At 37.8% G+C, this 13232-nt stretch overlaps 1 protein-coding gene across 11 annotated transcripts; it reads right to left on the bottom strand.

Annotated features, from left to right (window-relative positions):
* Nucleotides 1-1684: 1684 nt before the first annotated feature.
* LOC121805854 (pentatricopeptide repeat-containing protein At5g66520-like) lies at nucleotides 1685-5675 on the bottom strand. 11 transcript variants are annotated; one of them, XM_042205874.1, is made up of 7 exons: nucleotides 5563-5675; nucleotides 5272-5321; nucleotides 4373-4484; nucleotides 4144-4212; nucleotides 3837-3996; nucleotides 3665-3741; nucleotides 1685-3574 (listed from the first exon to the last, which is right to left on the bottom strand). In XM_042205874.1, the coding sequence occupies exon 7, from the start codon at nucleotides 3370-3372 to the stop codon at nucleotides 1753-1755; it is 1620 nt and encodes a 539-aa protein (XP_042061808.1). In that variant the 5' UTR covers nucleotides 3373-3574; nucleotides 3665-3741; nucleotides 3837-3996; nucleotides 4144-4212; nucleotides 4373-4484; nucleotides 5272-5321; nucleotides 5563-5675; the 3' UTR covers nucleotides 1685-1752. The 11 variants fall into 11 exon arrangements, with proteins under 11 accessions (XP_042061808.1, XP_042061807.1, XP_042061813.1 ...); XM_042205873.1 differs by having other exon boundaries at nucleotides 4144-4247; XM_042205879.1 differs by lacking the exon at nucleotides 4373-4484.
* Between the last annotated feature and the right edge of the window lie 7557 nt (nucleotides 5676-13232).

Raw genomic sequence — 13232 nt, forward strand, 5'->3', positions numbered from 1 at the left:
TTTGAGATATTTCGAAGAATTAGTTATAATTTGTTAAAGGACCATAATAGCCTTTTCCCTATTTATTAATTAATATTAAAATTCCATATGGCAAATTGTGGACCATTAAATCTTAGAATAGGTATAAGATTGGTTGTAGTTAGCAATTAGGGAATAGTTAGAGCATCAATAACGCTAGAAAAAAATTGGGCTGGACCGCACTTGGGGTCCGGCCTAGGCCCAACAGCGTTGGAGGAGGCGGTGGAGAGGCCTGGCCGTGCCCGGTTGCGGCCAGGCCTAAGGTTATGGGGTGTTCAAGCTGACCCAAACCCCCAATTCTTTTTCTTTTTCTTTTTTTTTTTTATTTTTTTTGAAATTTTGCCTTATTTATATACCATTTGTTCAACATTCTTCCACCAATTTCTATATTTTTGGTAATTTTTAATTTCTAGGGTTTCTAAATTTTATTTTCTAGGATTTGTAATTTTTTATTTCTCGGGTTTGTAATCTTTTATTTTCGACTGGACAATGAATTTTCCGTGTTTTAATTGTTCAACACTTTCTGTTTTACGTGTAAAATAACTTGTAGTTGTGAATAGTGCAATTTAATAGTTGAGGTCTGAATGAGCCTGCAGGGTTATAGGTGGTGTGGCCTGATCCAGAGAATTAGAGGAATTATAGCGTAGACGGGACATGGGGCCTGGATCCGGGGCGGGATTTATGATGCTCCTAGCAACCTAGTAGGACCCATTGTTACAACCAAGTAAATAACACATAAACTTGCACACGTTTTTTTTATACATAAATTGGTATCCTCGTCTAATCTGAAAAAGGACAATAGTCAATTTATACATGCGTTTCATGTTTAATGGTAGCCTTTTTTGCTTTCTATTTTCTTGTAACTATTATTAATTTTAATCTAATAATGATCAAGTTATTATATATATTTAAATTTAATTACGATTGGATTCTTGTTAATTTTCACAAAAAATTCCCCCTTTATATACTATCGTGTCTTAAATAATGCATGTCGTTCTTCTGTAGCAAAACTAACATCATGTTTGTGGATTAAGGCCGAAAGTCTCCCAGCGTGTGGCGGGATTTGAACCCATGACCTCAAGGTTCAAATTTTGATTGTTATTTTCTTTCAAGAGGATGATTCCATCATCTAAAGTTTTTAGTATTTGTTTAGTACCGTAATCTAATAATTCTATAATGTTTTCTATATTTATTTGTTATTACAACATATACTTGGTTTTCTTTGTTTTTGATGGACAACTTAATGCAACAAGTATGATCTTTCACTTCTATAAATGAATCATTCATTCTTTAAGTTCTTAACAATTATTCACAAGTGCATGTATACTGGTATTATAGATGCTATGCAATATCCTTGATGCATTCATTCTACAAACTACTAATTAGAAGCTAAGAAACGGTACCGTCGCCCAATGAGTTCCGCCGGAAAACTCCATAGGCAATTTCGCCTCGAACCCCATGAAAATTGAAGACAAATAGAAATGCATAAAGAACTAAAATTTTATTGGGCCTTAAAACAAATTAAGATCTGTGTGTTCCGATGTGTTACCCTAGTTAGAGATAAAAAAAAATGTGTGAGAGTCAAATTGCATCGCTCTAACCTTCTGAGGAAATTACTAAAACAGTTGCTAAAATTTCCAAGTGTACAACTACTCTTGTGGCCAGGTTTATCTCAATCTTGACATTTTATTACCTTATCTAGAAAAAATGAAATGTTATGAAGACATGTAGTTACTAAGTAGTGCTGTCATCATACTCATACAATGTTATAGGACATGATACACCACTCAGTAAAAGATCAAGAATCTTACAAATATCGCCTGCCCGAGGATGCAAAACATCACCAGCAACAAACTCCTCCACGATTCCGTCAACTTCTACAGTGCTGCAGCCCGGTTTTTTCCTCATTTGTTTCGTCTCAATCTGTCTCCTAATGTTTTTTGCTTCATGTACCCAACCAGATTCCCGGTACATATTATAAGCCAGTGCATGGATCCCGTAATCAGCAATTCCCTTATCAGCTAGCTTTATCCACAATCTATTCCCAATATCGACCTTCCCATGAATCCTACATGCCCCCAGCAGAGCTCCCCATACATTACCATCCCCTTCCCCAATTCCATGGATGTTATCTTCAATGAATTTCTCGGCTTTCTCTATCTCACCTGATCTGGCCAAGAGGTCTACAACACAGGCATAATGCTCGATTTTAGGCTCAATCTTGTAGACTCTTGTCATGCTCTCAAACAGAGATAGGCCCTCTTGGACCATCCTAGCATGAGTACAAGCAGTGAGGACAGCAACAAATGTAGCGTCAGTTGGTCGGGTCCCACTCAGAACCATGTCATTAAATAGTTTGAGTGATTTCTTCGCATCCCCATGTAGTGCCATTCCAGATATGATAGAATTCCAGGCTCGGCAGTCCTTTTCTCGATTCTCTTCAAAAACTGTTAAAGCTAGATCCACGCAACCGCATTTTGAGTACATGTCAACCAATGCGGTAGCTAGAATAGGATTGGAGACGTACCTGCATTTCTTGGCATACGAGTGTATCCATAAACCCTGTGATAATGCACCAAGATGAGCGCATGCAGTAAGTGCACTCACCAGAACCGACTCATTTGGCTTCAAACTCAAGTTTTCCATTGTTTTATACAAGCATAACACTTCTCTGAAATCACTTTTCCGTGAATATGCTGCAATTATTGAACTCCAAGATATCACATTCCTCTCTGGCATCTTATCAAACAATTCTCTCGCTTTCTTAATGTCTCCTATTTTACCATAACCGTCGACCATTGTGGTCCACATAACCACATCTCTCACTGGAATTTCACCAAACAACTCTTCTGCTGTCCCCATGTCAAGATTTAAGGCATAGAACTCAATCAAAGCGCTTGCAATAAATAGGTCAGAACCAAATCCTAATTTAAAAATATTAGCATGTACCAATAAACCTATACGCTCAAACTCCTGTGAAACCATGGAACAAGCTTTGACTAGAGGTGTAAAAGTGTAGTTATTCTTGATAAGTCCATCTCTCATCATATCTTTGTAGCACAAGATGGCCTTTATGGGTTGATTGGATTGCACAAAGCCTCTAATTACAGTATTGTACTGAAAGGTAGTACGGGACCGAAGGTTTTGGAATATAACACAAGCATATGAGAACAAGGTAATGCTAGAGGAGGTGGCAGCATCTGAGAGGAGAGAGGTAAAAGTGGCGATGTCAGCTGAGAAGGGGCATTTCACAAGGTTGGCATGGATAATTTTGAGCTGATTCAGAATTCTGCAATGTTGAGTGAGGAATTTTGTGTCTGTTGGGAGTCTAAACCCAATGCCTCTTTCAAGCATTGAAAGTGTCTTTAACTTTACATGCTCATTTTTTACTGATGGGAGGTACAACTTGCCAATTTGGAAAATAAGGTCAAAGTGATTCTACTTCAGTTTTATCTGAGTGGGTCTAACAGTACTTATGATCTTGTTCTTCACTATCCATTCTTGTTTCCTTCCGGATCGTTATTGTGATTTGCTCCATTTCTCCATCTGCATCATCCTGTAAAATATTTATTAAGACTAGCATACGTCAATCTGTAACAAATCCTACTCACAATCTCCCAAAATTTAGAGGAACCATAATAAGTACCTATATCTTTAGAAGATTTCCCCATTGCCATTGATAAGGTAGTTTACAAATTAATATATTCATACTATCATTGCACTCTGTTCAATTCAAAGTTTACGAGGAATATTAACTATTTAAAAGAAAACGAAAACCAAAAAAAAGAAGGAATAAGAAAGACAAAACTCTCACACACCTAAAGTCTAAATCCATTGATGGCAAAGGAACAACGTAGCATAAACAGTAGTAATTGATTAGCCAACCATGTCTTCACTTTCATATTATAGTACTAGTGAAAACCAACGTGCTGTATGGATGTTGCCTCCACAAGTAACTAGCTATATCCGAGGTGCTTTCTGGGTATAAACAAGAAATCTCAAAGCATCTTTCTATTTCGATTATTAAGGAGTGCATTACTTAAACTGACATAAAAAAGAGACTGGAAATACAACGCATACTGTAGGAGAATAATGGTGAAATGCCAGATAGGAGCTAGGCCTTACCGCTTTAGTTCTAGCTCCATTTCCATTCAATCTTTAGGATGATAACAAAATATCACGATCACCAAATTTCTGAATAGATGAGTGCAATTTTCTTTAGTCAATTTCTGTGAATAACAAATATTGAATCCATCTCAAAAATTGAATTTCAGCATTGCCAACTGTAACATAATATCATGGAATAATGTGATGGTAATGCTCTTTTTTTTGTTTCAATTAATTTAATGATTACCGGGAACATTTTGTTAACCAAAGAATCCAGGGGCCTTTGCTTGTCCAAGTTCTCAAAATCTGACCTAAAATTAGGCCAAAATGTGTACCAGGAAACTGCAGAGACAACAAAACTGCAATAACAAAGCAAACAACAAAAGGAAGGGAAATTTAATTTGAAAAACTCATTTGGTGACTTTGGGATTGTAACTTATGCAACCACAACCAATATACGATCAAAACCAAATAGATGTACAAAAATTTGTGAATAAAGGTCTTAGGAACTTGAGTAATTGTTATTGTCCCAATGTTTGCCACAGAGTACAGCATTTATGTCTCAACGTGATCATCATACTCCCAGTTGGGTATATCTTAGAACCTCCTACCAGGGCTAAACGTAAATGGCATTTTCAAATCACGGGTTTATATGTTAAAGAACTCTGTGTCACATATTGTGGACACATAAGAAACACCACATGCGAATTTTGGCATGCCACTTCATAATCCTGGCGAGCCAGAATATTTATGTTGGGATACAAATGTCAATTTTCGAAACATCGAATACTTTTTGCAATTATGCTTAATGTATGATTGTCAGTGAGACGCATTGATAAAATAAACGATAATTATCGTAAAAAACTATTATTCATTTGTATATATGTACAGCAAAAAGAAAAAGAAAATAAAACGGCAAGTGAGAACCAATATACTACATCAAATTGAGTCCCATAGAAGAATTAGTCATAGGTTGTGAGAATTACAAATTTACACGTACAAGTCATCTTCTTTGACAAACTGATAACAAGTATGGAAACGCCTAAGAGGCAACTGATCTTCTACTTTCTCAGGTGTATGAAACACAAGCTAAAAGCAATTGAACATAGTGCAAGATTTCCAATTCAAGAGCATAAAATAACTGACCTATGAAATAGGATGACCAGTTCGAGTTGGCATTTATTCAAACATATGAGCTGCATAACAATAAAACCAATCGGGTTTCAAAATTCAAACCAAAGTCTCTCTGCTCCCACGAGTGTTCAACAAATAATTGGAATAATTTACAGTTCAATTAATGAAATGAGAGACAAAGTTGGATAAAGAACGATGGGAACTGAATACAAATAATATTACTACGATAATCAAGAGTAATTTCTTTTATAGTTATAAAAAATTAAAACTGAAAGAAAAGTGTATAGAAAATAAATTAGCTACCTTAACCGTGAGAGATATGGCGATTGGCGACGGCTGAGATAACTGCCGAAGGCAGGCAGCGAGGTGGCGGTGGCGGTGTCGTAGTAATAGATTTTCCCTAACTTAAATATTACTCCCTCCGTTAAACGTTAAGAAAAATAGGTCTTATATATATTACTTTTATATCAATGGATATGGTTAGAGCAGCATTGGCGCGGAATTCCCGGCGAAATTCCCAAAAACACCTTCTGCCACGTCATACGGATTTCCCACTGCACTGCCACATCATAAGGAATTCCCACTGCACAGTGGCGGACATCCCCAAGGACATCCCGAAAAACTTCTCACAATTAAAAAATATTCACAAATTCACAAATTAAACAATTTCCGGAAGTAAGAAGTTTACGGAATTAAATAGTCGACACGAATACAGAGAAAATGCAACTACTTTATTTTAAAAAAAATACTTCATTATAAAAAAAATACATAATTACTAAAAAAAATTACATTATTAAAATAAAAACCGGCTTCTCACTCCTCGGATTCTCCGTCGCCGTCCCCGTCGCCGCCACCCCCTCGCCGTCACCGAACGACATGTCTCCGAACCCCAAATCGCGTCGCATACTGTTGATGAGGGGTTTAAGCGACCGCTTGTAATGGGGGTCGGTCGATTGACGTCATTCAACCATTGCACGTAACAAGGTTTCATGTGCCGCGATGCGGGCGAATGAGGGGTTCTCGGGATCGTTTTGGGCGGGTGCTGCCGATTGGGCCTCGGCGGATCCGCTGGTGCTTCCCCTCGCCATCCTCGCCGCAGACTTTTGCCCAACCAGGCGACGGCGGCTGGCTGACGATGTGGGTCTCAGGAACTCTGCCTCGGCGGGGGGAGTTCCGCGGAACCGGCACTGCTACTGTACTCTCCGGAGTTGCTGATCTTCGTCCGCTTCGGCCAGCCAGATTCAAAACCCGCAGTGAACTTGGCCGAAGACTGCACCACAAGATACACCGCCCAATATTTGAATTCCCCGAAGCCCAACTGAGTGTCGGGGAACTGCTGATGAGACATGAGCTTCACATCCTCGGCTGACATGCCGCTGGTTGCCGAGCGGAGGTTGTTTGTGTAAATGCCGGCAAATCGGCTGAGCTGCCTCTTCAACCGATCCCACTGTTTCCGGTATTGCTCTCCGTTGTGAGGCTTCCCCCTTGGCGGTTTGAACTAGAGGTAGCTTTGGCTAATGCGCTACCACATTTGGTCGATGTGCTGGTTCGTCCCGACGTAAGGATCCTCCACTACACTGATCTACGCCTTCGCCAGCGCGACGCACTCGTCCATGATCCAAACGGTCCTCCTATTCCCGCTGGATCCCTCCCCCACCTCAGCGGCCCCCTCCTCACCACCGTACATCGGGACGCCCCGTCCCCTGCCCCTCCTTCTCCCTGTCCTCCCCCTCCTCACTGTCGCCGGTGGTGCGTCGGTGGGAGAATCCCGGATCGGAGAAAGCCCCAACTCCTCGAGCGAGAACGTGTCATTGCCAGTTAACTGAGTCTCGAGAGGAGAACTCGTCGGGTTGTCTGTCGACAGTAAATCCATATAGGGCCGATAGACGTTGTCCACCGGCGATTGGGGGCCCCCCTACCTACTCCCCCCCGCAGCGACATGCGATCCCTGCATCATCCCGGGCATCATCATCCCCGGCATTTGGGGGTATCATTCCGGGCATCATTCCCGACATTCCGGGCATCATCCCCGGCATTCCGGCACTCGCCCCGGGCATCTGGGGCATCACCCCATACCACTGCGGTTACATGTTGTAGTACCCGGGCATCATTCCCGATGGCATTTGAGATTGGGGCAACATCCCCGGCATTCCGGCACTCCCGCCGACGGGAAAATAAGGCGCCGGTGACTCTCTAGTGGCGGGGGAATCGCTATCGTGGTGCTCCATTGTTCTTCGAAAGAAAGGTATTTTTAGAGAGAGATAGATAATCGTTAATACAAGTGATGCGAATGAAATTAAGTTCAACGAGACGTATTTATAGAAATTAAAAAAAAACATTTAATGCAATAAACGGGAATTCCGCGCGGATGTCCGTGGGAGTCAACGCAATGGCGGACGTCCGCTCGGCATCGTGACGGAATTCCGCGTAAACGCCGCGGAACTGCAGTGTCCTCGGCGGAATTCCCTATCCGTGCATACCATGCACAATGGCGGACGTCCGCCGCGGAATTCCGGCACGCCGGTCGGAATTCCGCCGGGACAGACGTCATTGCTGATGCTCTTATAATTTTTATTAGGAGGTTTGAATTTAAAGTTTGTTGAGACGTTTGAAATTTATGAATTATGAAAGTTTTAAGAATGGGCAGAACATCTATGAATACATTTGTCACCAAATTTTTAATTATGCGCAGTCCGCATCGAGTCACGATCGCAGGGTAAAATCTTCTTCAATTGGGCTGAAATCTTGCAAAGTGTTAAAGACACATTGATCTAAGTTGTAGATAGTCGGATTGATGATTGGAAGCTCGAATTATGAGATACTGATATTTAATAGTTCATTCCACTGTTTTTTATTGAGGCTTGTCCAATTCATGTTGAGATAAGGGCACCATTGTATATGAATTTGCTGATGATAGTTGTGAACGAAGAACATCAGATCCCATCTCAGATGATAGATGTCTTTAATTAGTCCTAATTGATAGGAAAGAAATTGTATCCCCATTGCATTTCTTAGACATATCCAAGAGAGAGGTAAAGTCATGAAACTATCATATTTTTTTTCCATGAAAAATCATTTATTTACCCCCGACTATTTTTGATATTCCTATATATTATGTATTCATACTATAGTTTAGAAAACAATACTTAGAGCAGATGGTTTGGAACGGGATTTGCATACTGGAGATTTGGGTTCGACTCCGACCGCCAGTGCTCTCTGTTGCTTTCTTTACGGCGATTTAAATCACCATTTGTTTTAATTCTTAATTCATATCATACTAGTAAATTAGTAAATTTTCTTAGAGTTAAATTGATTTATTCATCTAGTATTTAAATTATTCTTCTGATTCTTATAATTGATTCACTACTTAGAATTCTTAATTCATATCATACTAGTAAATTAGTAAATTTTCTTATAGTTAAATTGATTTATTCATCTAGTATTTAAATTATTCTTCTGATTCTTATAATTGATTCACTACTTAGAATTCTTAATTCATATCATACTAGTAAATTAGTAAATTTTCTTATAGTTAAATTGATTTATTCATCTAGTATTTAAATTATTCTTCTGATTCTTATAATTGATTCACTACTTAGAATTCTTAATTCATATCATACTAGTAAATTAGTAAATTTTCTTATAGTTAAATTGATTTATTCATCTAGTATTTAAATTATTCTTCTGATTCTTATAATTGATTCACTACTTAGAATTCTTAATTCATATCATACTAGTAAATTAGTAAATTTTCTTATAGTTAAATTGATTTATTCATCTAGTATTTAAATTATTCTTCTGATTCTTATAATTGATTCACTACTTAGAATTCTTAATTCATATCATACTAGTAAATTAGTAAATTTTCTTATAGTTAAATTGATTTATTCATCTAGTATTTAAATTATTCTTCTGATTCTTATAATTGATTCACTACTTAGAAATTAATTTGTTTATGTATTTTGGTGTAAATTTTGTTTATATTTCTATTTAGGTAAATGTTGTTCTTTAAAATTTAAGCATTAAAAAAAGTTGTGCCTCATAAAAATACATATATATGGCTACTATATAATATTGATAAATTTAATTTAAAGTTATATTTTCATTTTTAAAATATAAATTCTTCAATTTTTATACTGACACTATCACTCTATGTATCTTTAATTTTGTATGGTTCATTTTCAAATTATTTATTTTTCATCACCCGTCTCTACCTCAGCTATGCATTGTTCACGTGAGAATTGTTTCTGTCGTAGTTAACACTAATAAAATGCAACAATTGTTAGTAATAATTTGGACCCCCACCCCTAAAATCCCGCGTCAGCCACTGGGTATTATACATTTTCCCATTTTGAAGAGGTATCTTTACCTCTTCATCAATGGAGAGGTAAAATCTTATAGCTACCATATTTGTTTTCTTTTCATGAAAAACCTTTCTCCAATGGGAAAGGTATTTGAGAAGGTATTACACTTTATGTTTTTTAATGCATTTTATACTATTATTTTATTTTTAAATTTTTTTACCTTTCTATATACCATCTCTCCTTGGAATGCAAATAATTTACCCTCTCATAAAGTGAAATATACCTTCCAAAAAATAACACATTCCAAAAGAAAAAAAGGTATATAGAAAGGTAAATCATTTTTTTAAAAATAAAATAATAGTAAAAAATGCATTAAAAACCATAAAGTGTAATACCTTCTCAAATACCTTCTCCCTTGAGAATGATTTTTCATAAAAGAAGACAAATATGGTAGTTATAAGAATTTATCTCTCCATTGATGAAGAGGTAAAGATATCTCTTCAAAATGAGAAAATGTATAATATTTTCTCAAATACCTCTCTCATTGGAGAATTTTTCTTAGAAATAAAAGTAAATATGATAATTATACGAGTTTACCTCTTTATTTACTTCTTCCTTGGAGATCCTCTTACACCGGAAGTTTGTTCAAAGTTGGTGTTGTAGTATTTTTCCACCTTGGGGTACTCCACATAAATCTTGGTGTCCTTTTTTTTGTTGGATTGGTGGTCCAAGCTGATTGCACTAAAGAGGGGTTTATTAATCTTGAGATTACTTTTATTTTGTTGCACCACTCCTTCCCAATAGTTTTCCCGTGGCTAGTAGTATTTTGTTATAGTCGAGTCATATCAAGAATCCCTAATTTTATGATATTTCCAAATATGTTTGTAAAACTTATAGTAGGAGTAAGACCATCCACAATAGCGTCCAGCGGACCGCCCAGCCGAGCGCCGGCGCTGGGCGCGCGGTCTATTGCAGTCGCCCATCGGACGAATGGAGAGAGAAACCGAGCAGCGCTGGGCGGTTTCGTGGCACTGGGCGGTGCGCTGGGCGATCCGCTTGGCGCTATTGCAGCGCCCGGATCGCCCAGCGCGAAATTTAAATTTTTTTTTCCGAAACACTATATATACGCGTTTTACTCGTCATTTTCATTCGCACCACTTGTTTTAACGAGTACTCACTCTATCTTAATTTCTGTACAAGAGCAACAACGCGAAATGAGTAACGCTGGTGGTGGTAGTGGTGGTAGCGGAGGGGAAGCTGAGGAGTACGAACGTCGAATGGCCGAAGCGTTGGACGCCTATACGACCAACGCGATAAACCAATGGATGGAAAGGGCCTTGCAGCCGGCGATACCTCGACCTCCCCCAGTGGTCCACCGCCCCAGTGTACTTCCAACGTTTTATAAATTATCCTTATTGTAAGTGTTCCAACTAAAATTAGGAGACACAAATAGAAGCATTATTGAAAAAGCAAAAAATTAAAATGATTTGCCCCAACTTAAGGACGTTTTCTTTTATATCTTAAATTATAATTATTTTTAAAATTTTCTAAATAATAATAATTACGTCTCAATTTTTGTATCCCTATTGATATCCAGACAATTGCTGCCCAAAATGATTAGAAATGGTACTCCATAAAAACTAAGATTCAAATGGACTAGTTTTTTATTTAGTAAAAGAGTGCTAAGCATTGACTAAGTTTATCAGTGCGGCAAGGTCGACCGCCACATCAATATTACATTTTTAAAAAAATAATCAATCCATGCGGTGTCTCTCTCTTTGACATAGGTCGGTTGAGGATGTTACACAGACCGAATGATCTTTCCTCTCATCTCACCACTCATTGATTGATATTTTTTTATATAATTAATATATCTTTAAGATATATTAAAAAATTATAAAAATTATATCAAAATTTATAATTTTTCTTCCTCTATAAATAGAGACCACATTTGCTATAGTTTTGCATGCAAAAAATATCATCTTTTCTCCTCCTATAATGTTCTTGTTTGATAAAATTTCATATTTTTTAGTTTACTTTATTGTTAACTATGGAGGATGATGAGAATAATATATTCTCTGATTCCCCAAATTTCTATCCTTCGCAAAACTTCAACCTTTCCCAAAATTTTAATCCTTCTCAAGATTATTTCCCTGATGATTTTCCAAATTCTGATAAATTTCAAAGTTCATTTCAAAACCAACATTCAAGCCAAGACATATCACAAACCAACTTGAGTGCTTCAAACACTCCACATGGTTGGAGTTAGCAAGAAGACATGACATTAATGTCTGCTTGGTGTTTCGTGAGCACGAATGCAATTGTTGGCACCAACCAAACTAGTGCCCATCTATGGCAAAATGTTCTTGATCTATATGAGCAAACAAGAAAAGAAAATCCAGGAATTGACTAACAAAGAAGTTCGGAGTCATTGAGACAACGCTACAAACGACTCAACACAAATGTCACAAAGTGGGTTAGTGCATACAAACATGCGCATGATCGAGCTACGAGTGACCAGTCTAAAGAGGACATTGAGAAAACCGCTCAACAAGTGTATGGTAAGAGCAAATTTACTCACCATAAGGTGTTTGAGGAGGTGATGAGACACAGTCCCAAGTGGGAATTGAAATTGAATAGCACCGGTTCAACGCGTTTCCAGCCAGATGAAGATAGTCTTGAAGAAAGTCGTGGGAGATCAAAAAGGTCGAGGACTAGTGAGGAAGGAGGACCTCAAATCGACTCCACTCCTGAGAGTCGTTCTTCAACATTGCAACGTCCTATTGGAAGAGATCAAGCTAAGGATAAGGCTAAAAGAAAAGGCAAAGAAGTTGCAACACCATCATATACAATCCCTAATGATTTCACTGCAGCACTGAGTGAAATGAGAGTCACACGTGAAAGAGAATGTGATATTCAGGAACGGAACATCAGGCAGCTATCCTTACTCCGCTGATGGCTAGGAGGGACTTAACTCCAGAAGAAGAAGATCTGAAACGCAATCTAATAGCAAAATTATTTGGGAAATGATCGTAGTTTATCTGTTTTCAATGTATGTTTCTTAGTATGTAACTTTCAACTTCTGTTGCTTAGTATCTTCAATTTCCGTTGCTTAGTATGTAACCTTTAATTTTTATTGCTTATGTATGTGATAAGCCCTTCAAACAAAGCATGAATAGATGAATTGTGCTCACAAGTGGTGGAAGAATCCAATGACATCCCATGTGATCAAGAAAATCAAAGAATGATTAAATGACAAGTCATTAACTATAACAAGTGGTGGTGGAATCCAATGACAACCCATGTGATCACGAATATCAAAGTATGACTACATGACAAGTCATTTTCTATCACAAGTGGTGGTGGAATCCAATGACAACCCATGTGATCACGAAAATCAAAGTATGACTATATGACAAGTCATTTTTTATCACAAGTGGTGGTGGAATCCAACGACATCCCATTTGATTATGGAAATCAAAGAATGACAACATGACATGTCATTTTTTTTCCACAAGTGGTGGTGGAATCCAATGATATCTCATGTGCTCACAAATGATAGTAGTGGAATCCTATGCTCAACAAATTGCTTCTATATATTTACATATATGCTTCACGAAAATTTCACACAAATCCTCTCACAATTATTGAGCCAACTCTTCCTAAAAA

This window comes from Salvia splendens, chromosome 5 (genome assembly GCF_004379255.2).
Source record: "Salvia splendens isolate huo1 chromosome 5, SspV2, whole genome shotgun sequence".
In the NCBI taxonomy this organism is placed as follows: Eukaryota; Viridiplantae; Streptophyta; class Magnoliopsida; order Lamiales; family Lamiaceae; genus Salvia; species Salvia splendens.